The 23,985-nt window shown below is 33.5% G+C and overlaps 4 protein-coding genes across 5 annotated transcripts in view; 1 reads left to right on the top strand and 3 right to left on the bottom strand.

The window, feature by feature from the left end:
- LOC117914223 overlaps positions 1-4,575 on the top strand; it is a 71,524-nt gene extending 66,949 nt beyond the window's left edge. The window contains exons 1-2 of one of the 2 annotated variants that reach the window (XM_034829458.1): positions 2,043-2,313; positions 2,418-4,575. In XM_034829458.1, coding sequence (XP_034685349.1) covers positions 2,301-2,313; positions 2,418-4,498 — 2,094 coding nt within the window. In that variant the 5' untranslated portion in view covers positions 2,043-2,300 and the 3' untranslated portion in view covers positions 4,499-4,575. Of the gene's footprint in view, positions 1-2,042; positions 2,314-2,417 lie in introns of those variants that run through there. The other variant, XM_034829459.1, reaches the window with a different exon arrangement.
- Positions 4,576-6,397: 1,822 nt separating this feature from the next.
- LOC117915304 (probable disease resistance protein RF45) lies at positions 6,398-9,021 on the bottom strand. The gene is made up of 2 exons (XM_034830858.1): positions 8,037-9,021; positions 6,398-6,609 (listed from the first exon to the last, which is right to left on the bottom strand). The coding sequence occupies exons 1-2, from the start codon at positions 9,019-9,021 to the stop codon at positions 6,398-6,400; spliced, it is 1,197 nt and encodes a 398-aa protein (XP_034686749.1).
- A 62-nt stretch (positions 9,022-9,083) lies between these two features.
- LOC117915303 (disease resistance protein RPP13-like) lies at positions 9,084-10,327 on the bottom strand. Its single transcript, XM_034830857.1, has 2 exons — positions 9,751-10,327; positions 9,084-9,616 (listed from the first exon to the last, which is right to left on the bottom strand). The coding sequence occupies exons 1-2, from the start codon at positions 10,325-10,327 to the stop codon at positions 9,084-9,086; spliced, it is 1,110 nt and encodes a 369-aa protein (XP_034686748.1).
- A 12,039-nt stretch (positions 10,328-22,366) lies between these two features.
- Positions 22,367-23,050, bottom strand: LOC117915302. The gene is made up of 2 exons (XM_034830856.1): positions 22,769-23,050; positions 22,367-22,696 (listed from the first exon to the last, which is right to left on the bottom strand). The coding sequence occupies exons 1-2, from the start codon at positions 23,048-23,050 to the stop codon at positions 22,367-22,369; spliced, it is 612 nt and encodes a 203-aa protein (XP_034686747.1).
- Between the last annotated feature and the right edge of the window lie 935 nt (positions 23,051-23,985).

Genomic DNA, 23,985 nt, shown 5'->3' with positions numbered 1-23,985 from the left:
AAAAAAAACTATATTAAATGTTCTACATTTACTATATTAAGTTTATTCATTTAAAGGTAACCTGCCCATTGATGACTATTCCAATTCACACCATAACTATATTAAATTAAGCCTGTGAATGCAGCACATGGTATATTTATGGTTCATAAATGGGTGACAGGTGGATAGTTGCTCTTGTATGGGCATTCATTTCTATGAGTTATGGCAGAAGATTATTTATTAACTTTGACCTGTATATATTTTTTTAGTGATCACTACCTATATTCTTTGCCAATCTCCTACTCGTATTCTCTCCCTCAATCCTCTCCCTCAATCCCGGTTGTAATTATACACATACAACTCACCCATATCTCTTATATACAACTCACTTTATTTTTTTAAATCTTGTTAATATTGAAAATAATAATTTTAAAATCTATTTAAAAAATTAAACTATTAAAAAAATTTTACTATCTCAAATTTATAAAAAAATTTTAAGCGATTTTTAAATACATAAAATAAGATTTATATATCTTTTTATATAAGATGTTCTACATTTATATAAAAACTTTGAATAAAAAAAAAAAAACTATATTAAATGTTCTACATTTACTATATTAAGTTTATTCATTTAAAGGTAACCTGCCCATTGATGACTATTCCAATTCACACCATAACTATATTAAATTAAGCCTATGCATGCAGCACATGGTATATTTATGGTTCAGAAATGGGTGACAGGTGGATAGTTGCTCTTGTATGGGCATTCATTTCTATGAGTTATGGTAGAAGATTATTTATTTATAATATTGATATTTAATTTTTACAGGATTTGATTGAAAACTTTTGAAAAACCTTGAGTTTATGACATAAAAATCATAAAAGTGCAATATTATAATTATGAAAGCCATGCGAAGGGGCTATCACATGATTTGATTCAAAACTTCGCGTTATTTTGAGCATGAGCATGACCCTGTTCCTAATATCTTGAGTAGAAGAACATGAACTCTAGATATGTAATCATAGAGTGACACATATCCAAGATTAATAAAATATACAAAAAGAAAAGGTCCAAGAAGATGGGACCTTAATTTTTTTTAGGAACAACAACCCCTTCATATAATAAGTATACATGATTAATTCAATTAGATATATATCATTTACATGATTCAATCATCCTCCACCAATACCTACCAATACTATTCTTTTAAATATCATAACATGATTGATAATGCTACTTATTAAACAATTAACCATTCCAATTGATACCATAATATTAGCTAGGTGTCATTTGAAAGTCCATGCATGGAGCACATGGATTATTATTTACAATTCTTTTAAATATTGTCTAAGATTTGACTCTCTTCATGGAATATAATACAAAAATATCTCTTATCTTAGTAAGTAAAATCACACAAAATGCTACCCATTTATAATAAAAACTTGGGTATGATTACAATAATTATTTAAAAATTATTAATGAAGAATAATTTAAATAAATTCCTACCCAAGTTCAATTAAATTATTATTAACTTTAATTTTTCAACAACGTTTGGTGAGTTTTTCACTTGTCAAATTTAGTACTTTAGTTTATCTCTTTTATATGATGTATAAACTTAATTTCTTTGGTCCTAAAAACTAAAAATAGAAAGTTCTTTAAAATACAATATTCCTTCAAGTGTCTGTATGTATTCAAATGTGATTGAATTGATAATGTTATTAAGTCAACAATTAAGTATTAAAATTCACATGATCATACCTTAACTAGATCAAAGATATATGTTAATTGAAAGCGAATGATTCATACAAGACTTGGGTTGTTGATTTAAATTATATTTGGTCATCGAAAATTATTAAGCAAATGATTTTTTTTTTTTTAAGAAAATTGATTTTATTATATTTTGATGCTATGAATAAAGCTAAAGAAATTAAGAAAATTGAGAGGAATTATTCTTATATTCCTTAAAAAAAGTTAAACAAATTTTGAGGAAATGTATTCCTGGACAATTTTCATGAATAATAATATTTCTTCTTTTTTTTTTTTTCTCTCCCTATCTTCTTTCCTTCAAACTTTCAGAAACCATAAACTCAAGGTCAAGGGTCCTCAGAGCAGAAAATATGGGCTAGAGAAACTCTAAATTTCTTGATCAATTGTAGCTTCTGTTATCCCTATGTACCCCTTAAATGAAATGAATTCAAAGCAGGGAAGTTTTAAGCTCTTTTTCCTAGCATAACAGTTTGTCAGTTGGTGTTTCTTTATAGCAGAAGCTGCAAGTTCTGAATTCCAATCCTCAGATCTCAGATACACCCAGAGAGATACCATGATAATTACAGGTGAGCTCACCAGTAAGCCAACTGATCAGCCATTTTCTAATGAGCGTTTGGTTTTCAGATAATCTTCTATATTGATCTAACCATTAATCCCATCTTATTTTCAGGTATTAGCAGCTTGATCTTCATGAATAAAAGAAGATCAGTAATGGAAATTTTCCCTCCAAGCGTGACAAAGCTTTGGGACGAATGGGAAGTCCGGGTATTGGTTTTAATCAGCCTCTTCTTACAGATTGTGCTCATACTGTTAGGCAATCGGAGGAAATATATACCTACAAACCGGATCAGAGTCATCCTTTGGCTTGCTTACTTAGCTGCAGATTGGATTGCAGCAGTTTGTATTGGCGTCCTCTCCAACAGCCAAGGAGATTGTGAAGATAACTCATCGCAACAAACCAATATCATACGGGCATTTTGGACACCGTTTCTACTGCTTCACCTTGGCGGCCCGGACACCATTACAGCCTACTCCATGGAAGATAATGAATTGTGGTTAAGACACTTGCTGGGGCTGGTCGTTCAGTTTGGAGGGTCATTTTACATCTTTCTTAGGGCCTGGAAGGGCATGCCCCTTAATATTCTGGCCATCCCAATGTTTGTGGCCGGACTCATCAAGTATGGGGAGAGGACTTGGGCTCTAAGGTCTGCAAGCAGCAGTCAGTTTAGAAAGGCCATGCTCCCTCGTCCTGACCCTGGGCCTAATTATGCCAAAATCATGGGCGAGTATACTTTGCAAAGGTCCCAGGGATTTAATGTTTCATTCAGACCAGTGCCTGAGCCTTCTACCGAAGTGAATTGCTTAAATAGAGATGCACCAATTCTCCAAGTTGGTTATGCCTTGTTCAAGACTTTCAAGCGATTATTTGCAGATCTCATTCTCACCTTCCAAGATCGCGAGGACAGCCAATCCTTCTTCCACAATACAACTTGGGAGAAAGCTTTTGCAGTGATTGAAATTGAGCTTGCATTCATGTATGATGTGCTGTATACAAAGGCAAGTGTGACGTATTGTAGATGGGGCCACCTACTCCGCTCGGTGAGTTTATCTTTCACAGTCTCAACATTCGTAGCCTTCCTGCTCATTAACAAGCATGGGTACTCGACCATTGATCTGATTATAACATTCTTGTTGCTGGTTGGAGCCATTGTTCTAGAGATGTATGCCATTATTGTACTACTTTCCTCGGATTGGACCATTCTCTCGTTGAGTAAGCACAAAATAACCCTCAAGGATAGGGATGAGATGGATCGAGCAAACAAGAGATGGTCTAATTCCATGGCACAATACAATCTGATGAGTTTCTGCCTCAAAGACAAGCCGATCAGGTGGTATCTTGAACTACTCCAGGGATTCTCTTACGTTTATGAAATGTTGGAGAAGCATCACTACAAGAGTTCTGTGACCGTTGCTGATAATTTAAAAGCATTGATCTTCCAACACCTTTCAGATAAATCAAAGGGTATTAAGAAGGAACGTTCAGATACCAGTTCAAATAATTACAAGGAATTATGTGCTGGTAGGGGTGATCTGGTACTCAAGAAAGAGCAATATAATTGTCACAGTGACCTTGGCTGGAGCGTTGAGGAAGACTTTGATCAGAGCATTCTTCTCTGGCACATTGCCACTGATCTCTTGTATTATACTGATCATCAAAACCAAAATCCAAGCTCGGTTAAAAATCCAGATTGTAGAACCATAAGCAAGATGGTGTCAGACTATATGTTGTATCTTCTGGTCATGTGCCCTTTCATGCTCCCTGATGGAATTGGACAGATCAGATTTCAAGACAGCTGTGCGGAGGCCAAACAGTTTTTAGAGGACAAGAAGCTAGTCGGGGAAGGAGGAACTGAGGCTTGCCAAAAGTTACTTGCGGTGAACACTGAAGTTCCACCTCTGCAAGTCAAAGGAGATAAAAGCAAGTCTGTGCTATTCGATGCCTGCAGGCTGGCTAAGTCTCTGCAATCCCTGAAGATAGCCGAGAAAGAGAAATGGGAGATGATATGTGATGTGTGGGTGGAGATGCTGTGTTATGCTGCAAGCCAGTGTGGATGGAATCAGCACGCCCAGCAGCTGAGGCGAGGAGGAGAGCTGCTCACCCATGTGTGGCTTCTCATGGCCCATTTTGGTATAAGTGAACATTTCAAGATTTCACAAGGCCACGGAAGGTCTGTGGTGGTTGTGACTTAGGAATACTTGATAGCTCTAAGACCCTTGTTGTGCTTTAACTTTTAATTTAGCAATTTCCATTTTCATGGTTTTTGGCATTTTGCACTTGTTTGGGAACATTTTCAAAAATCATTATGAAAAACACTTTCTGGGGATAATTTTCAAAAACACTTCTATGATATTTTTTATTACAACACAATGTCAAAATAAGGGGCATCATCTTGGTGTCACTTGTAGCAATTTGTAGCTCATCTTCACCACAAAATGGTGTTAGAGAATGAGAAAATGGTTCCAATTTTTTTGAGGTGGCCGGTTCCATCCTAGCATCATTTTTGGCATGATGGTATGCCGACTCATTCACCACTTTTTAAATTTTCATCAATCTTTTCCAATTTTTTTTTTCATAGGCAAAATATGTTCAAATTTTTAAAAATTTGATGAATTGATCTTTAAAGAGTCTAAATATTGAAAAAGCTTAGCTCATTTGAATGTATCTAACCTCCTCAACCAACTTAAAGACTATTTTATTAATCTTCATTCAATTTTGATACTTTAACTTTACTCATACTAACCTTAGCTTATTTGGGATGTCTCCAGAGGCTCCCATAATTATTATTATTCATAAAAATAGTTGTAAAAAAAAAAGAAATATATAACAAAACTGAGCATATAGAGGTGAGGTAATGTATAATTAACTAATAGAGGGTGTTCTTAATGCTAAAATTAAGTTTAAGATGCAATTATTGCTCTCATTACCAGGCAATTATTGAGTAACATCTAATGACCAACCTCATAATGCAACTTTTTAGTATTCACAATGTATTTAGGTTTCTTATATATTAAAAAAAAAAAAATTACATAAATACACTTCATGTATAAAATAAATGTTTTACAATTATGATGACTTACAAAAATAATATAATTAAGAAACTATAATAATAGAATAAAACCATCATCACAATATGAATATATTAATTAAAAATACAGATAATATTAATATTAATATTAAATGGGTAGAGTTGACCGTTGCTTCCAATTAATATGAGATTAAGTTGCATGATCTAAAGGCCAAATCTCTTCTGAAAGAAAAAAGACGGTGTAAAATTTGCGATTGTAACTAGACTAAATGGATCAACTAGTGGGGATGGTGGGCTATAATTACAACATAAGTTAAAGGTATAAAGATTCTAACAGAGGTGGAGGATGATGGATGTGCTTGTTGAGAGTGAATCAATCTTGCCAACAAATTCGGTGTTTCTTGTGCTTGCTATTTGCATCAAAAGAACGGTGATATATGTTCTTTGCTCAATATGTATGCATTCCAGCAAACTGCTTAAGATATACGAACAACATCATCAACTGAAAGAGGAAATTATTTTTCTTTGCAGAAAACTAGAGCTCACTAGCATCTGCATGGTTTTCTGCTATGAAGATCACACCCAAATACAATCAAAAAGCAAAACTCTAAAACATATTTCACACCTAGAACTCCATCGAGTACATGATGGCTTGATTATGAAGTTTACAGACACGCGTTATAAATTCAAACCAACAACTACACAACAATATGCATTTAAGGCGTCCAAGACAATTAACTTAATTAACACTGATGGGCACAGCAGCATAATGGGTAGAAAGGTTGGAAACACAAATCGAAATGAGCTCCATTGATTGCTGCAACTTAGAACTCACCTCAACGAGTATTGGAATATCTGCCACAATATCAGAACGTTGAAATGAAACGTGAAGCTCAACAGGAGGAAGTAGATCAGAATATTCAAGCAGGTAGTCACATCCATTGTTTTCTTCCTACATATCTTGTCACGGCCTAATCAAGCATAAGCAGCACAAATGGGGTATCAGGTTGCTGGTTATGCTAAGTAAGTTATGAACTAATTTTCAAGAGACCAAGTAGTGAATTCACCTAGCAGGTTGCACTTCAATCTTCAAGAAAGTCCTGTGTTGCAATTCTGCAGGAAGCATTGGCAGCCTTTCACAGTACCTGATCTCTAAATCTCGAAGAGCTGGCAGTGCTCCTTTCTCCACACTCCATTCCCCCAGTAGATCCAGCTTCCATAGTTTAAGAACTCGAAGCTGAGGAAAGCCTCCCAAAGAGCAAAGCATGCTATTCCCTAAATAAGATTTGGCAAACAATTTAAGACTTTTTAGGTTGGGAAGCTTATCCAGTGATTGCATTGGATCTTCAGTAAGTTCTGACCCAGATAAGGTAAGGTCGATGAGACTATGAGGGAATTGAGACCAAGGAGGAAAATGTCGGGATATATCGGCGATATATCGCCGATATATCATGTATCGGGAGGGGTCGACACGACATTTTGTGAAGAAAAATAGGAGGGGAGATATTTCCGTAAATATCGCCAAAATATCGGCGATATATCGGTTCGGGGAGATATATCGGAGATATTTTGAAAAAATTGTCTCTGGTGATAAAATATCGGCGATATATCGGTGATATATCGGAGATATATCGCTGATTTTTTTGTGATATTTCCCCTCCTTCATGCAATGTGATCTGACGGCTCAAATCACATCCGTGTTGATCCGACGGCCTAGATGTGATTCCAATGGTAATATGGCAATCTAACGGCCAGATTGCTCCCAGATTTTGATCCAACGACCAAAATTGATTTTCAATGGTAAATTAATGTTCCAACGGCTATTTTGGCCCAAATTTCTTCTATAAATAACTCAAATTTCATCTATTTCATCCATTTTTTCTTTCATTCTTCATTTGCTCTCTCATTACTCCAATTTTTATTAAGGTTGCTCAATTATTTAATCATTTTAAGGTATATTTAATTTAAATTGTAATTAATTTTGTTTGCAATTGTAATTAGCTCATGTATTTTCAATTAATTAGTATGTTTACAATATGGATGATTTAATGCTATTTTTACATTCAATTGTAATTAATTTTTATATTTTTATTGAATTAACTTAGGTTAATTTGATTATTTAATTATAAATTGATATGTTTATTTTAGATTATTATTTGTGATTTATTTTCACATTTAGAATTAAATTAAACTAGTTAACTTAGCTAAATTATTTAATTAATTTAATTAACATGAACTAGTATATTTTGAATATGAAATATGTTTATTTAATGAATTTAATGTGTACAAATTATTGATATTTAATGAAATAAAGTATTTTATGTGACTTTATAATGAGAACAATTACAAAATTAACATTTTTTATAGATCAACATGATATAATTATATCTAATATTGCAAATTATATCATATATATATATATATATATCAAAATTTTCAATAAAACAACTTTAAAATGTCCATTATACTTCTAATTATATTATTATGAGGTTTTCCTTGCATTTCTATGAGTTTTTAATAATTTTAAGTCTACCGATATTTTTTTCCAATATCCGCCGATATATCTCCGATATATCCGATATATCCGTAAAATCGAAATACCGATATATCCGTGATTACCGATATTTTCATCCTTGATTGAGACACAAGTGATGGATTCCTCAACCGTCCAAACAAATAAAGGCATGAAAGGCTCAGGTTACCTGTTAAAGGCTTCAATTCTAGATCCCAAGGTTGGTTATTGTAATCAATAGATTTGACCCTTAAAGAACGGAGATGGTTCAGATTTAGAACCCAGTCAGCTACTACTTGTAGTTGTGATGACATTGCCTTTGGTTGAGATGACACTGTCAATCCCAATTTTCTAAGATTAAGTAACCTGTTTAGGCCATCTCTTACTGGAGTGTCCTCATCTACAAAGAGCCCACACAATGTCTGGAGGGTTGTAAGAGAGCCAATACTTAGCTGGGGCTTAAGTTTACTTTGATAACCCTCACTGAAGTACAAGTGTTGTAGCTGTTGTAACTTCCAGATTGAATTAGGAAGAGTGCTGATGTTGGTATGCTTTAGATCCAGAGTCTGAAGATTCTGCAACTTGCTTATGGATGACGGAAGCATCTCAAGGAATGTAGATCTCAAGCCGAGGTACCTTAGTTGAGTTAGTTCCCCCAGTGCCTCGGGCAAATTAGGTCTAAATACATTTTCAAGATCAAGCACTCGCAGTAATAGGAAGCAACTACTAGAAATGCATCGCCGCAAAAAGTTTCCTACCTCTTCTCCTGGTTTGCTTTCTCTTCGAGTATCAAAGGACCGAAAAGAGAGGACATCTTGATAGTAATGTGTCAAAGACTCTGAACTTGTGTCGCAACCACCATGGATATGAACAAAGCTTATATCTTTTCTGTCAAGATGATCAACAAGATGGCGGATCATGTCATTGCCTAGGAACAATTCAGATCTTGTGTAAATATGATCTCTGAGAGTTGTGGCTTGTTGAGCTTTGGATAACCAGTATTGTCTTAGGGCATTAGGCAGGCGAATACTTTTAACATTCCCATTAAGCTTCTTCTTTGTCACTTGAACCATTCCCTGGCCTATCAACAGATTTAAACACCTCTCTGCATCATCTTCTGGAGCTTCATTCTTGCCCTCTGTTTGTACCAAATCCTCTGCAACCCACGATGCCATTAATCTTCTTGATGGGATATCTAAATCTTGAGGAAATAAAGCTAGAGAAAATAGACATCTCCTCATGTACAAAGGCAAATCCTTGTAGATCCTGCAGAGGGTATTGGACCAGAGTTTTTCCTGGTCATGACAACGTTGTTAAGTGCACTGGACCATTCCTCAATGGTTGCATCCTTGTGTGACAGTTCTTCTGCCAATTTTACAATCAGTAGTGGCAGCCCCCCACATCTTCTTACAATTTCCCCTTTCAGTTTTTGCAGTTCTGGGGGAATATTTACCTTCAAAGCATGGGTAAACAATGCCCAGCTCTCATCATTTGCTCGCGGACGAATTGGGTGAAAATCATTCCTTGTTTTAGGATTTGAAGCAACACCCATTTCGCGAGTGATCCTAATCATTCTGGTCCCATTTGATGTATCTCCAAGCACGGTGAATAGGTCATGCCAGGAAAAATTAGAAGCATTATCCATAACTATGAGAGACCTGTTATCAATAAAGAAAGCTTTCAGCTTCTGCATCATTTCTTGGTGTTCACTGGAAACCCATGTATCTCTCGTGACTCTCACCTTGTAGTTCATCAATTGTTCCATAATATCTAGGAGAATTTGACGTGAACCAAAAGATGAACAAGCAGTTGTAGATGGCCAAGCACGAAATGGGAAGTGATCGACAACAGCTTTATTGTTAAAGATCAACTTTGCTAGGGTTGTCTTCCAATGCCTTCCATACCCATAATTGTAATCACACAGAAACTCGTATCATCAGCAAGTAACCGTGTCATCATTGCATGCACATCATCAGCAAAGCTGGCGAAATCTGGTTCTTGTGTTGTTGGTTGTGGCAATGTTGTTGCTCTAGGCTTTAGCTTTCTACTTTGACCCTGTTCTTGGCTGTCTTTGTGAGGCTTGGAAATGGAGAGTTTTTGGATCTGAGCATATATTTGGTCCATCTTCATGTCAAAATCATGCTGAGATTTGGATTTTCCAAAAGAAGATCCCATCCAACTTCTCTTTCTGAGTTGCTGGTTATTGTTGATGAAGTCCTGAATTACAACCACGACCAAAAGGGAAACATGGGACAGCTCCTCCATCCAAACCATTCCTCTATCATCTATTGCTACTGATTCTAAGCCTTTCAGAAAACTATCAAGGGACCTGAATTTGTCTAGTACCCGCGTGGCCTTCTTCTTTGAATCTGGATGAAGTGCCTCCAGAGCTAGCAGAGCTGATACCTTCTCTTCCACTGGGGAAACAACTGTATATGCCAGGTTCTGACTTTGTATCGAGAACAGGGGTGACCACTCCATTTCTTCCAAGTATTTAGGAACTCTCGAAGAACATGGTATTGATACTAGAGCACGAGGAAGATGAGGGATCTTAGAATTGATCGATACCAGCTTCATGTGAATCCTTATAAACAAACTCAACCTCTCCCAATTCCCTCTTCTCCTTTGCTTTGCGGTTGATCTGAGTATAAGGTCATCAATCACATCTTCAAAATCATAAGCAACGTCCATTAATTCCTCTGTGAAGTCAACCAAAAAGAATCCCAAGACGCATCAAGTTCTTTTGGATCCACTGGACCTCTTTTTCAACTCCAACCAAAACTCCTGGTTCTTGAATCAGCACGACATTGAGTTTTTCCATAACCCTCGATACGGCCAACTCAGCCACCCCTCGTGTGTCGTTGAGCTTACTAAGGATCTCCATAGCTTCTTCATTTCTCCCTTCCCTAAACATCCTCATCGCCTTCTCCCTCATCTCCAGGTAGAGTTTCCACGCAATACCTTCCCCTACAGGAAAGAAACAAAAAAGTTTTACACAGATCTTCATTCAAACATATTTTAATAATTATGATCAACAGATGTAGATTTTGCTTTTCAATCCAGGTGGGAACAGTCCGGAAATTTTATTTATTCACCTATGTAGGCCGAATGAATAGATGTGAGAACTACAATTGTCAGACAACTAAGGGGATTTAAAAAAAAAAAAAAAAAGGTTAAGAAAAGAAAATCCTAAATTTTTATCAAAAGGGGTTTTTCACTCGTTAATTTGAAAATATATGAAAAAAAGAAACTAAACTTTGATGAATCAGTTTTATCATTATTTGTTTAAAAACATTTTAAAATGAATATAATTTTTCATAAGTCAGATAATTATTTCTTGAAATAATCATTTTATTTTATAATATTTGAAAAAATTATCAAAAAATTTATTCATCATTTTAAATAAATAAAAATATCTTAGAAATAAATATTATAAATTTTTATTGTATAATATAAGATACAAATCATTATAAAAAAATTCTTTAAGATTTTCAAGTGATAAATAAAATATATTCTAATATTCTAGTTAATAATGATTTTATGTTTTATATTATATAAATTCCTTCGTCTTCTTATCTTTTTTAATATAATTGAATAAAAATTTTATTGGTTACATCAACAATGAAATAGGAATTTTTAAAAATTTAAACTTAATTTAAAACTAAAAAAGCTTAAAAACTAAAAATATAAAAATAAAATATTGACTTTCACTTCACTAATAAAGTATGCTAGTTAAAAATATAAATATAAAAATAATTAGAAACACCATGAGAGTCAATATATTTTTTTTTAACTTTTGAGTTTTTTTAGTTTTAATTGCATTAATTTATAAGCATTTTAGTTTTAATTGTATTTTTAATTTTTTAAATTTCCTATTTTACTGTTGTCCAATATTTCTATGGATGTTTGTTTTTTATCAAATAAAATTAGATTCAAACCAAATCTCTATTAGTTTAATTAGATTAAGGCAATTCTATAGATTACACTCATGAATACAAACACAAATTATGATGTGGTAACCAATATTAATGTCAAAGTTAAGAAGATTTTTTAGGTTTTTTGATCATATATATATAGAGCCACCTAAAATATAACCATGTAAAATAAGCTCAATTAAAAATAAGCACTTGCCACAAGAACTTCCCCTGACCTACACGGAACCTACTATGTTATAATGGTATTAAATAAATAATTAAATTAAATTCACATTCAAACCAAACCTCCATTAAATTAATTTGATTAAGACGACTCATTTAAGAATGACCCATGAGACTAATTCAATATTTAAATATGATCATTGGTAATACTATTAAGTAAATAATTAATTAATTGTTTCAATTCATACACTATACATTTATATAATACCGCCTAATAATTAATGTTACTAAGTAAACAATTAAAATTTTCAATTCATAATAAATATTTATAGATTAGACTCATGAATGCAAACACAAATTGTGATGTGGTAACCAGTATTAACGTCAAAGTTAAAAGATTTTTTGAGTTTCTTTTATATATATATATATATATATATATATATATATGGATAAGCCACCTAAAATATAACCAGCTAGAATCACCTAAAATATAGCCATCTAAAATAAGCTCAATTGAAAATAAGCATCTACCGCAAGAACTTCCCCCAACCTACAAGTAACCGACTTTCTAGTCTACCGAAAGATCATTAAATGAAGATTTTCCTGTCCCTAAATATATTATAAACTAATTTCACTTAATTAGATAATACACCGAATTTTAGTGAGTTTAATCACTCGTATAAATTGTCTCACAAATTCAGAGAAAGCTCCAAACACAATCCAAATTCCTTGTGATGGTAAAAGTAAGGTTTTGTATCAAATCTTACATGAACATTTTTGCATATTGTTGGTTTTTAAGTCTATCATCAGATCTCAAACACAGATAAAAGAAATACACCACAAAAAAATACATTTAGCAGCTGGTTTTCAGAAATGGTGTTTGAGAACATTTTCCTAAATTGATAAGTAACTTCTATTATTTTTACAATCGATTATAGACTGATGAACGAGAGAAGAGGTGAGAAACCTAATAAGATGAAGTGATGATCAGAAGCTTAATTACCTGGAGTGAGTGGATTAAACTGACCAGCAAAGCCCGAGCTTCAGACAAGCAACTAGATGAAGAACAGTGGCTTGAGCTTGATTAAATCTGTACCTTGGCATCATACACAAAATCCCCTCTCAACTCTCCATGCTAAACCATATTGAGAACATATTGCAAAAGGAAACTAGTACTATATTATGCAATATATAAAAGAAGCTCATGAACTTCTTGGGGAAGTACTGGATGCATACTCATCAGTTTATTATATATTGTTATCCTCCTTTCAAATACCCCATATATATATATATATATAATGGAAACTCGACAACAATACAAATATAAAATATTGGATAAAAGATTTCATTCACACTAATTTTTTTATATACGTGTCAGCAATTAATACTCATAAATCAAATTCAAAAAATTTTGATGTCTGATTTCAAGTATTATATTCTACCATTAGTAATGTACTTTTATAATTTAATTTGTAAAACTGTAAATCTATATGAAAAGTTGGCTTTAACTTACTAATTTAAAATATATAAAAAAACACAAAAACTAAAACTTTTATAAATTAATTTTATTTTCATTCATTTAAAAATATTTTAAAATACATGTACTTTTTTATAAGTCAGAAATTTATTTTTAGAAATGATTATTTTACTTGATAACATCTTAAATAAAATTATTAAAATATTAATTTATCATTTTAAGTTAATAAAAATATCTTACAAATAAATATATTAGAAATTTTCATTATATAACATGAGATACAGATCATTACGGAAAAATTCTCTAGGATTCTTAAGTGACGAAGAAAATCTTTTCTAATATTTAGTTAATAATAATTTTATACTTTATATTATATAAACTCCTTCATCTTTTTATTTTTTAATAAAATTGAATAAAAAAAATTTTGGTTGGCATCAACAATTAATGAAATAAGAAATTTTAAACATTTAAAATTAAATAAAAACTTTAAAAAAAAACTTAAAATCTAAAAATATAAAAATAAAATAGTGACTTTCACTTTACAATGCTAGTTGAAAATATAGATATTGAAAAAGAATTAGAAACATGATGGAAGTAAATATTTTTTAAAAAAATTTAAGTCTTTTGGTCTTAATTGTATTTAATTTTTAAATATTTTAGTTTTATTTATATTTTAAATTTTAAGGATGTTTATTTTTGGAGGAAAAAAATCTTAAATCAAGTCTCATAGTTAAAAGAAAAAAATTAAATTAAAAGGGAGATCGTTTCATTACAATTAAGTATCCATGTGTCTACTTGTTATGAGTCTTATAGACCTAATAAGTAAAAGAGTTATTTTAAGAAATAATTATCTGACTTATAAAAAAGTGCATATATTTTAAAAAAATTTAAATAAAATTGATTTATAAAATTTGATAATTTCTTTTGTATATTTTTTCAAATGAGCAAGTCATAACCCCTTTTTAAAGAATTTAGCTTGTATATATCCTCGAGAAAATAAATTATGATGGAGATCAGAAATGTCAACATTAGATTAAGATATGAATAGGTTTTCCATGTTATTAAATTATTTTGACATTAATACATTAAACTCACATGCAATCAGTTTTTTCAATTTCTATCATTCACATCAGCCAATATTCTTCCTCCACCTCTCATTTTTCATTAATTAAATATGACTCATTGATAGTGGTACTGAATAATTAATAAATAAAATTTACATTCAAACCATACCTCTATCAAATTAATCAGATTAAGACTATTCATTTAAGAATGACTCATAAGACTAGTTTAATATTTAAATATGATCATTGATAATAATATTAAGTAAATAATTAATTATTCCAATTACACTATCCATTCATATATGACCACCTAATAGTTAATGATATTAAGTAAACAATTAATTATCTCAATTTACAATGGATATCTATAGATCACACTCATGAATGCAAACAAAAATTATGACGTGGTAACCAATATTAATGTCAAAGTCAGAAGATTTTTTTGGTTTTTTTTCATATACTTTTTTTTCTAACTTTAATTTGTCAGGTTCTCATTTGCAAATTAAAGTTATTATTGTTTGATTTCAAAATGCATGTGTGAAGCAAATTCAACTTCTATTTGACCATGTATATATCATAAACATAAGGAGGATGAATGAATGAGTGGGCATGCATAGAAAGATCGTTAAATGATGATTATCCATTCCTTTAATTTCCCTAAATATATAAATTAATTTCACGTAAATTAGAGAATACACCCAATTTTAGTGTGTTTAACCACTCGTATAAATTGTCTCACAAATTCAGAGAAAGCTCCAAACACTAATCCAAATTCCTCATGATACTAAAAGTAAGGTTTTGTTTCAAATCTTACATGAACATTTTTGCTTACTGTTGGTTCCTAAGTCTATCATCAGATCTCAAAACAGGTAAAAGAAATATACTACAAAAAATGATATTTAGCAGATGGTTTTCAGAAATGGTTTTTGAGAACATTTCCCTAAATTGACAAGTAACTACTATTATTTTTACAATCACGTTCAGCATCGATTATAGACTGATGGATGAGAGAAGAGGTGAGAAACCTAATAAGATGAAGGGATGATCAGAAGCCTAATTACCTGGATTGAGTGGATTAAACTGGCCAGCAAAGCCCGAGCTTCAGACAAGCAACTAGAAGAAGAGCAGTGGCTTGAACTTGATTAAATCTGTACCTAGGCATATGCAGATCTAATTAATTATTCATACACAAAATCCCCCCTCAACTCTCCATGCTCAAACACATTGCAGAAGGAAACTATACCATCCAATATATCAAAGAAGCTCATGAATTTCTTGGGGAAGTACTTAGATGTATGCTCATCATTATTATATATTATTATCCTCCTTTCAAATACCCCATCTATATATATATATAAAACTCGACATCACAAATATAAAATATCAGATAAAAGTCTTCATTTGATTCCTTGTAAATCAAGGTGTGCTGCGTGCATTGATTTTCATTTTGATATGTTTGATTTCTATTAATATAATTCATCTTTACTAATGTGATATTTTACACTGGATAGGGAAAAAAGTTTTTAATATTATATATATATCAACTCTTTTTAACCTTATAAATGCATTGTAAAGTTGTCAAGCAAGAGTGAGCAATATCTATATGGTTGGAAGCGGGTTATTATAAATGATATCAAAACTAATCCCCGATCCTAGTGTAGGGGTTTGTTTGGCCTCATAAGATGTATCTATCTGTTTGATCTCGCAATCTTATGGAACATAACGAGAACATTGTGTCCACATGGAAGGCGATTATAATATCCTACATCAGATAAGAAAAAAATTTATACTGCTTGTAGACGCGTTTTAAAGTTGTGAAAGCCTTGAATCCAAAGTAAACAATATCTACACAATTGAGAATAGGTCATTACAACTAAAGTACCAAAACATTAGTTTATATTTGTGCTCCAAGTAGGAATGATGAAAAACATATCTTAATAATTATGAACAAATGTAGATTTTGCTAAAATAAAAAATAAAATAAAAAATGAAAACAAGCTCCTGCAAAAATGAAACCTTTGATCATGGGAATAAAAAAAATTAGCTGGTATGCATCCTAGATGGAAATTGGAAAATGGTTGGAGGTGAGATATACAACACTTCTCTATGATGGTTAGCTTTATACTGTTGAAGGAATTTTCCTCCCCCTTTCTTAGGTACTAAACTTTATCATTTTTGTATTTCCTTCCTTTCCTTGGATAGTTCTCTGGTGATCAGATTCCATGAGGTTGAGGTGAAGTTGTGGAAAGTAGGAATACAATGGGCAATTGGGGCAGCACAATTTTTTCCCATTTTATTTGTTTTAATTTGTCACTTGAAACTGAAGTAGCAGGATGTATGTTTTTCTGCCCATCTATTGAGGAATCACTTCATTCTGTTTTTTCCCCTTTCATTCAAGATATGCCTTTTAAAGAGTGTGATGGGTAATTTATTCTTCTCTTTTAGTAATCTCAATGGAGACATTTAACCAGGAACCTTGAAGCAAACAAAGTTTCTGCCATTCTTCCTCCTGAGCTTGGGGATGTAATTAATTCGAAAACTTTGCAACACATTGTTTCTTCTTCTTCTTTTAATTTTTAACCCTCTGAAATTTCGTTCCAAATTTAACATGCATATGAACAATGAAAGAACATCTAATCTGTCGGTTTTGCTCTGTGATGTTATTGCAGGATGCTGTCTTCTAATCAGTTCTTTGCAAATTTCCCAACAACACTAGCTGGACTTAGAAACTCGACAGATTTGTAAGAATCATAATATTATGCAATCAAACAAAAATCCCCTCTACGCCCACTCTCTCACTCCCCCACTCCCGCCCACACTAATATTTTCCTGTTACTTGGCACATGAATATCTATGATCGTACCAATTCAGTGCCATTTTGTTGCAGAATGCAGTAGGACAAATGATAACAACTTCAGTGGACCAATACCGGATTTTATACAAAACTGGAAACGACTTACAAGAATGTAAGATTCATTTCTTTCCCATAAAAATTTAAGTTCCTTTGTGTAAGGTTCAGGTACATCCGTTGATCTCTCATTACATTAAAGTACAGCTTATATACACACTTTCTTATGTATTAATATGATCTGTTCCAATCTGATATAAACGTTTCTTGATTTAGGTATGTGTCTTTGTTGATACCAAGCCAAGAAAGTGTTAGGAAGTGTCCCAAATTCCTAATTAGTATAGATTCCTTTTTTGTAAAGAATATTATATAGAATATTTCTAGGTTGATATATTATTGTAATATTAGACTTCCTTATAGAATAAGGAAGGTTTTTGGAAATATCTCTATAAATATTCTAGGTCATGAGGGGAAAAAGTTATGAGATGGAGATGGGCCTGTAGAGACTATACAAAGTGGATAGAGATGTGAGGAAGAACGGGAGGTACCCGGTGGAGCGAGATGGCTCGTAGTAAGGTATGGATACAAGGAGTGGGGAAACATGGGATGTTTCGGGAATCCAATAGTTGTATCTGGTTCTATCCTCTGTAATATTCTCTATTGTATAGTGGAATCATTATCTCTCATCCGTGGACGTAGGCATGGTTGGCCGAACCACGTTAAAACCTCGTATACCTTATGTGTGATTGTTTTATCTTTGTGTTCTTGAACTAACATTGTTGGCATCAAAGCTTTCGTTGGCACTACAGAAAGTAGTAGAGATTGAAAGTTTGAAGCCACCTTCCACCCCATTTTCCCTCTCTACTTTTTTTCAATCCAAGCCAGATCCATCAATCAATTATCACTGTCTCAGTTTCTCTTAGTAGCTATCTGTATTGCTTGTGTTCGAGCAACAAAGGACAAAAGTTTTTTTTTTCTGTTTCTAGTTCTGGTTCTGGTTCTTGTTCTGATTCTTGTTCTGTTTCTTCAAGTATCGATCAACCTTTGTTTGAGTTTGACTCCCCTTCGAGCCCATGTGCAGGTTATTCAATCCAATGATCTGGAACCACAGAGTTGAGGATCAAATGGCTTCTTCTCTGTGTTTCCTCAGAAACCCATTGCCTTGGGTTGCATTTCCTATCCCAGTTTTGATATTTGCATGCCTTTTTGGTTTTGGGGTCTTCTCCATCCTCATCCCATCTTCATATTTTGTCATTGATGTTCATGGTTCGGTTAATTTTGAAGTGCCCAGGAGCTAACACTTCTTATATTCTCATGGTCTGCTGCTTGTTGGACTGGTGCTTGGATATGGTGTTGGACTTTGGTTCACCTGATTAACTGCTCCTCTCATGATTATTTTGTTGCTATTGGAAGTATATATGGTCCTATTAGTTTCTATTTCACATCTTCGTAATGGGCTTCTGTCAGAATCTATAAAAAAAAACTAGAACTTGCAAGGAAAAATAAATAATTTGAGAGTTACGAATTGAAGGAAGGCACACATCTATTTCACAATTGAGAATGCCTATTTATAGGCTTACAACCAAACGGAAATTGCAAAAAAATCTCAACTACTGCCAGATTTTATTGGCACTACTTCTACTAATTGAAAATAGAAAATTATGAAGCAAAAATCTGATATGAAACAACAACAAAGACTAAGTCTAACTAAGACTTTTTCAAACTTCAGAGGCAAACTCTCATGAGTTCTAACACTCCTCCTTGAGATTTGCCTTGGACATGCCAAGCTTCAACCTTAGGAACTCCAGCCTTGATTTAGGAAGTGCCTTAGTCATTATGTCAGCAAGTTGCACATCAGTTGAGAAATAATGCAACTTGACAAGTGAATTCTTTTCAGCTTCCCTTATAGAGTGAAATTTTACATTTATGTGCTTGGTCCTACCATGTTGGATAGGATTTTGAGCAATGGCAATGGCTAACTTGTTGTCACGATAAAGCTCTGTTGGTGAGCTTTGTTCCTGGCCTAGATCAGGAAGCAATTTCCTTAACCATATTCCTTGATTTGCAGCAGCTGCTAAGGAGATATACTTAGCTTCTGTAGTTGATTGTGCCACTACTTCTTGCTTTCTTGAATTCCAGCAAATGACACCTGAATCGATTGTAAATACATAACCTAAAGTGTTCTTCATATCATCAACACTTCTTGCCTAATCATTATCAGCATAGCCATCTAGCTTAACTCCTCCTGTCTTTAAATACCAGATGCCAAGATTTGTTGTACCTCTAACATACTTCAGCACCCTTTTTGCAACTCCCATGTGAACATTGCTAGGTGAACTCATGAATCTTGAAAGCAAACCAGCTGGAAACATCAAGTCAGGTCTGGTTGTTGTCAAGTATGGTAGGCTACCTACCAAGCTTCTATATGCAGAGGGTTCCTCAAGTTTCTCACCATCATTCTTTGAAATTTTCTCGTTTTGTGCCAACAGAGTTGCTACTTCTTTGCATGATTCTAGCTTGAATTTATTGAGAATATCAACCACATATTTTCTCTGTGAAATGAAGATACCCAAGCTGCATTGGTATATTTCCATTCCAAGGAAATAGTTCATGATGCCAAGATCAGACATCTCAAATACATCTTGCATTTCCATTTTGAACTTAGCCAGCAATCGTACATTTCTTCCAATCACTAGCATGTCATCAACATAAAGTGACATTACCAATTGCAAACCATCCTTTTTTTTTTTTTTAAATACAAAGTAGCTTCATTTTCACTCCTCCTAAATCCAAATTGGATCCATTGAGAGTCAATTCTACTATACCAGGCCCTTGGTGCTTGCTTCAAACCATAAAGAGCCTTGTGCAGCTTGTACACTTTGTGTTCATGCCCAGTAACCTCAATGCCTTTTGGTTGTTGAACATAAATTTCTTCAAGAAGTACACCATTTATAAAAGTTGACTTGACATCTAAATGGTACACTTTCCATCCCATTTGACCAACAAGTGCAAGTAGCAGCCTTACAATGTCATGATTGGCTACTGGTGCAAATGTATCACCATAGTCCACTCGAGCAACTTGAGCAAAACCCTTCAGAACCAATCTAGCTTTGTGCTTGAAGATTGAACCATCTAAATTGAATTTGGTTATGAAAACCCATTTTATACCAATTGCTTTCTTAGCTTTAGGTAATTATGTCAACTTCCAAGTTCCATTTCTTTCAATAACATCAATTTCAGCCTTCATAGCCTCAATCCATTCTGGAAATCTTGCAGCTTCTATGTAACATGTAGGCTCAGCATGTATAAGATTGCAACTCTCATACACATTAGATAATGACCTTACCTTAAGCACTGGTGTGTCTAAAGTTGCTTCAACATCAAGTAGGTCTTCAATACTTGTACTTTCTACTATTTGTTCAAGAATAGATGGAGTGGTTCAATCACATTTATGGACTTTCTTCAAGCCCCAATTCCAGTAGGAATTTTCATCAAAGTGCACATCTCTACATATCACAATTTTCATTCTACTCAAGCTATAAATTCTATAACCTTTTGATTATGCTGCATACCGAACAAAAACACCTTTCTTAGCTCTTTCATCAAGCATGCCTCTCTTGATAGATGGCACATAAAGGTAACACAATGAGCCAAACAGTTTCAAGTGCTTGACAAATGTTTTACACCAAACCATGCCTCTATTGGTGTTTTGCTCTGAATAGACTTAGTCGGTAGTCTGTTAAGCAAATATACTGAGGTGTTAACTGCTTCAACCCATAGAAGCTTTGGTAGTTTCTTCTCAAATAGCATGCACCTTGCCATCTCCATTACCGTTCTGTTCTTTCTCTTAGAGACTCCATTCTATTGCGGTGAGTATGGAACTGTCAACTGGTGTACAATTCCAGCTTCTTGACAAAAAAACATTGAACTTTTTTAGGTATATTCACCTCCATTATCAGTTCTGAGCACCTTAACCTTCTGGGTACTTTGAGTTTCAACCATTTTCTTGAAGCTTTTGAACACAAAGAGCACTTGTGATTTGGTTTTTAAAAAATATACCCAAGTCATTCTACTGAAATCATCAATAAATAGTACAAAATATACATTGTTGCTCAATGAGGCTGTGCTCATTGGTCCAAAAATATTTGAATGAACTAATTTCAGCTTATGAGTAGCTCTCTTGGACATATTTTGAGGGAATGATTTGCAATGTTGCTTCCATAGCTCACAACTTTTACAAGTTGGAGCATTAACTGTGATTTCAGGCATGTCTTCAACCATACCAGCTTCTTGCATGAACTTCAATGACTTCAAGTTGAAATGACCATATCTTTTGTGCCAAACAACACTCTTATCAATCTTGGCACTAAAGACATGACCTTCAACTAAATCAAGCTTCAAATAAAAGCTATTTCCATTCATTTTAATTTTTTCTATCTCTGTTCCATGTACATCAGTGATAAAACAAAAATTTTCTTTAAAAGAGACTACATATCCATTTCTTAGCTTTTGTGTAACACTAAGAAGATTTTGATCTAGTTTTGGAATGTAAAGAACATTAGTGACAATTTTTGTACCACTCTTGGTGCTGATAGCAATTGTTCCTTTTCCTTTAGCCTACACAACTTCACCATTTCCCAACTTGACCTTTGGTTGAACTGATCTGTCAATGGAAGTAAAAATTGACAGATGTTTGGTCATGTGACTGGTGCAACCACTGTCAATGAGTCAAGTATTCAGTTCATGCAAACTTAGTGTTTGTGATGCCATAAATAAATGCTCATCATCATTTTTGTCTTCTTCAATCACATTTGCATGTTGTTGTGTTTGCTGCCGAGATTGTTTTTTCTTGGCTCTGCAATACTTCTCATTGTGGCCAAGTTTATTGCAGAAATTACAATTAAAAGGAGGTTTACTTTTATACCAACAATCTTTCTCAGCATGGTTGGTTCTGCTGCAATGAGAGCAAGGCGAAAAGTTTCCTTTTCTTGAAGATCATTCAACTTTCCCTTTGTTGTTCTTGAAGAACTTCTTTCATTGTAGGTTTCCAAAACTCTTTCCCTTATGATTTGCTTGAAGAACACCTTCAGTAGCTTCATCACCTCTCATTAAGACCTTTTGCTCCTGTACATGAAGCTTGCTGGTTAACTCTGCAATTATGAGTCTTTGCAAGTCACAAGACTCTTCAATTGCAGAGATCTTGACTTCAAACTTTTGAAGCACTGAAACCATGATCTTTTCTACCACATTTTGATCTATAAATGCCTCACCAAGAAGCCTCATTTGGTTTACAACATCCATTAACCTACTAGAATAATCTTTCACATATTCGTTGTCTTTCACCTTCATCAACTCAAACTCTCTCTTCAATGTGAGGAGCCTGATAGTTTTGACTTTGTCACTGCCCTCAAATTCACCTTGGAGCTTGTCTCATACCTGTTTAGGTGTTTCCAGGTCCATGATTTTGGTGAAGATGTGGTCTACAAGTCCTGAATGTAGGCAGGTGATGGCTTTGTCTTTCTTAAGTTTTTTCTCCTCATATGCTTTCATCTTAGCAACTGTAGGATTTGCTCCCAATGGTGGTGAATCAGCTTCAGACATCACAACATTCCACAAACCTTGAGACCTTAAGTAAAACCTCATCTTGACAGCCCAAATGTGATAGTGTTCACCATTAAACACTGGAATTACAGAGGAAGTACTACTATAAGTAGACATGTTTGCACCACAGCTGCCTGAAAAAAAAAAAAAAATCACTTAACCTCACTATGTTTAGAACTCAAAACACTCAAAGAAACTTTGCCTCATAGCCCATAGGAACAGTGCTCTGATACCACTGTCAGAATCTATATATATAAAAAAAAAAACTAGAACTTGTAGGGAAAAATAAATAATTTGAGAGTTAAGAATTGAAGGAAGGCATACATCTATTTCACAAATGAGAATGCCTATTTATAGGCTTACAACCAAATGGAAATTGCAAAAAAATTTCAGCTACTATCATATTTTATTGGCACTACTTCTACTAATTGAAAACATAAAATTATGGACCAAGAATCTGATATGAAACAATAACAAAGACTAGGTCTAACTAAGATTTTTTCAAACTTCAGAGGCAAACTCTCATGAGTTCTAACAGCTTCAATGTTAGGTATTTGAATTAGACAGTTGAATTCCTTACGTAACTGAAAAATCGAGATTTCAATTAGCTTATATCTCTACATCTGCAGGTGGCCAACCCAGCATAGTGCGATCGGTCCCATTCTACTAGCTGAGTGGTTGACATGGTCATCATTCAATAGAGTGCTAGTACCTAGAGGCTAGGGAAAAAGTTAAACTGGTAGCACATAACGGTTGATCGGTAGAAACCCAAACTTAAACAAAGTGTGGCAATGTGGGCGAAAAAAAAACTGAAATTGCTCTTACATAGCGGTGGACCAGGACTTTTTCTCAAAAATTCATCAAGCGGCAGTGTCTAGAGACTGAAATAATGAAACCTCCTAACGATCCAAAGTTGCAAGTTGTTCTTGTATGATAGTGAACAAATAGTGGAACATTCTTCATACCCTTCAAAATCTCCACTTTTTTGAATTTTTTTTTTTTTTTAAGTAGACTTCATATGACTTCGATATTGTTTAGATAAATGTATTAAA

The sequence above is a fragment of the Vitis riparia genome, chromosome 5 (genome assembly GCF_004353265.1).
Source record: "Vitis riparia cultivar Riparia Gloire de Montpellier isolate 1030 chromosome 5, EGFV_Vit.rip_1.0, whole genome shotgun sequence".
Classification (NCBI taxonomy): Eukaryota; Viridiplantae; Streptophyta; class Magnoliopsida; order Vitales; family Vitaceae; genus Vitis; species Vitis riparia.
Note: the sequence above shows the minus strand (reverse complement) of the source record. Positions and strands in the feature narration are given on the sequence as shown.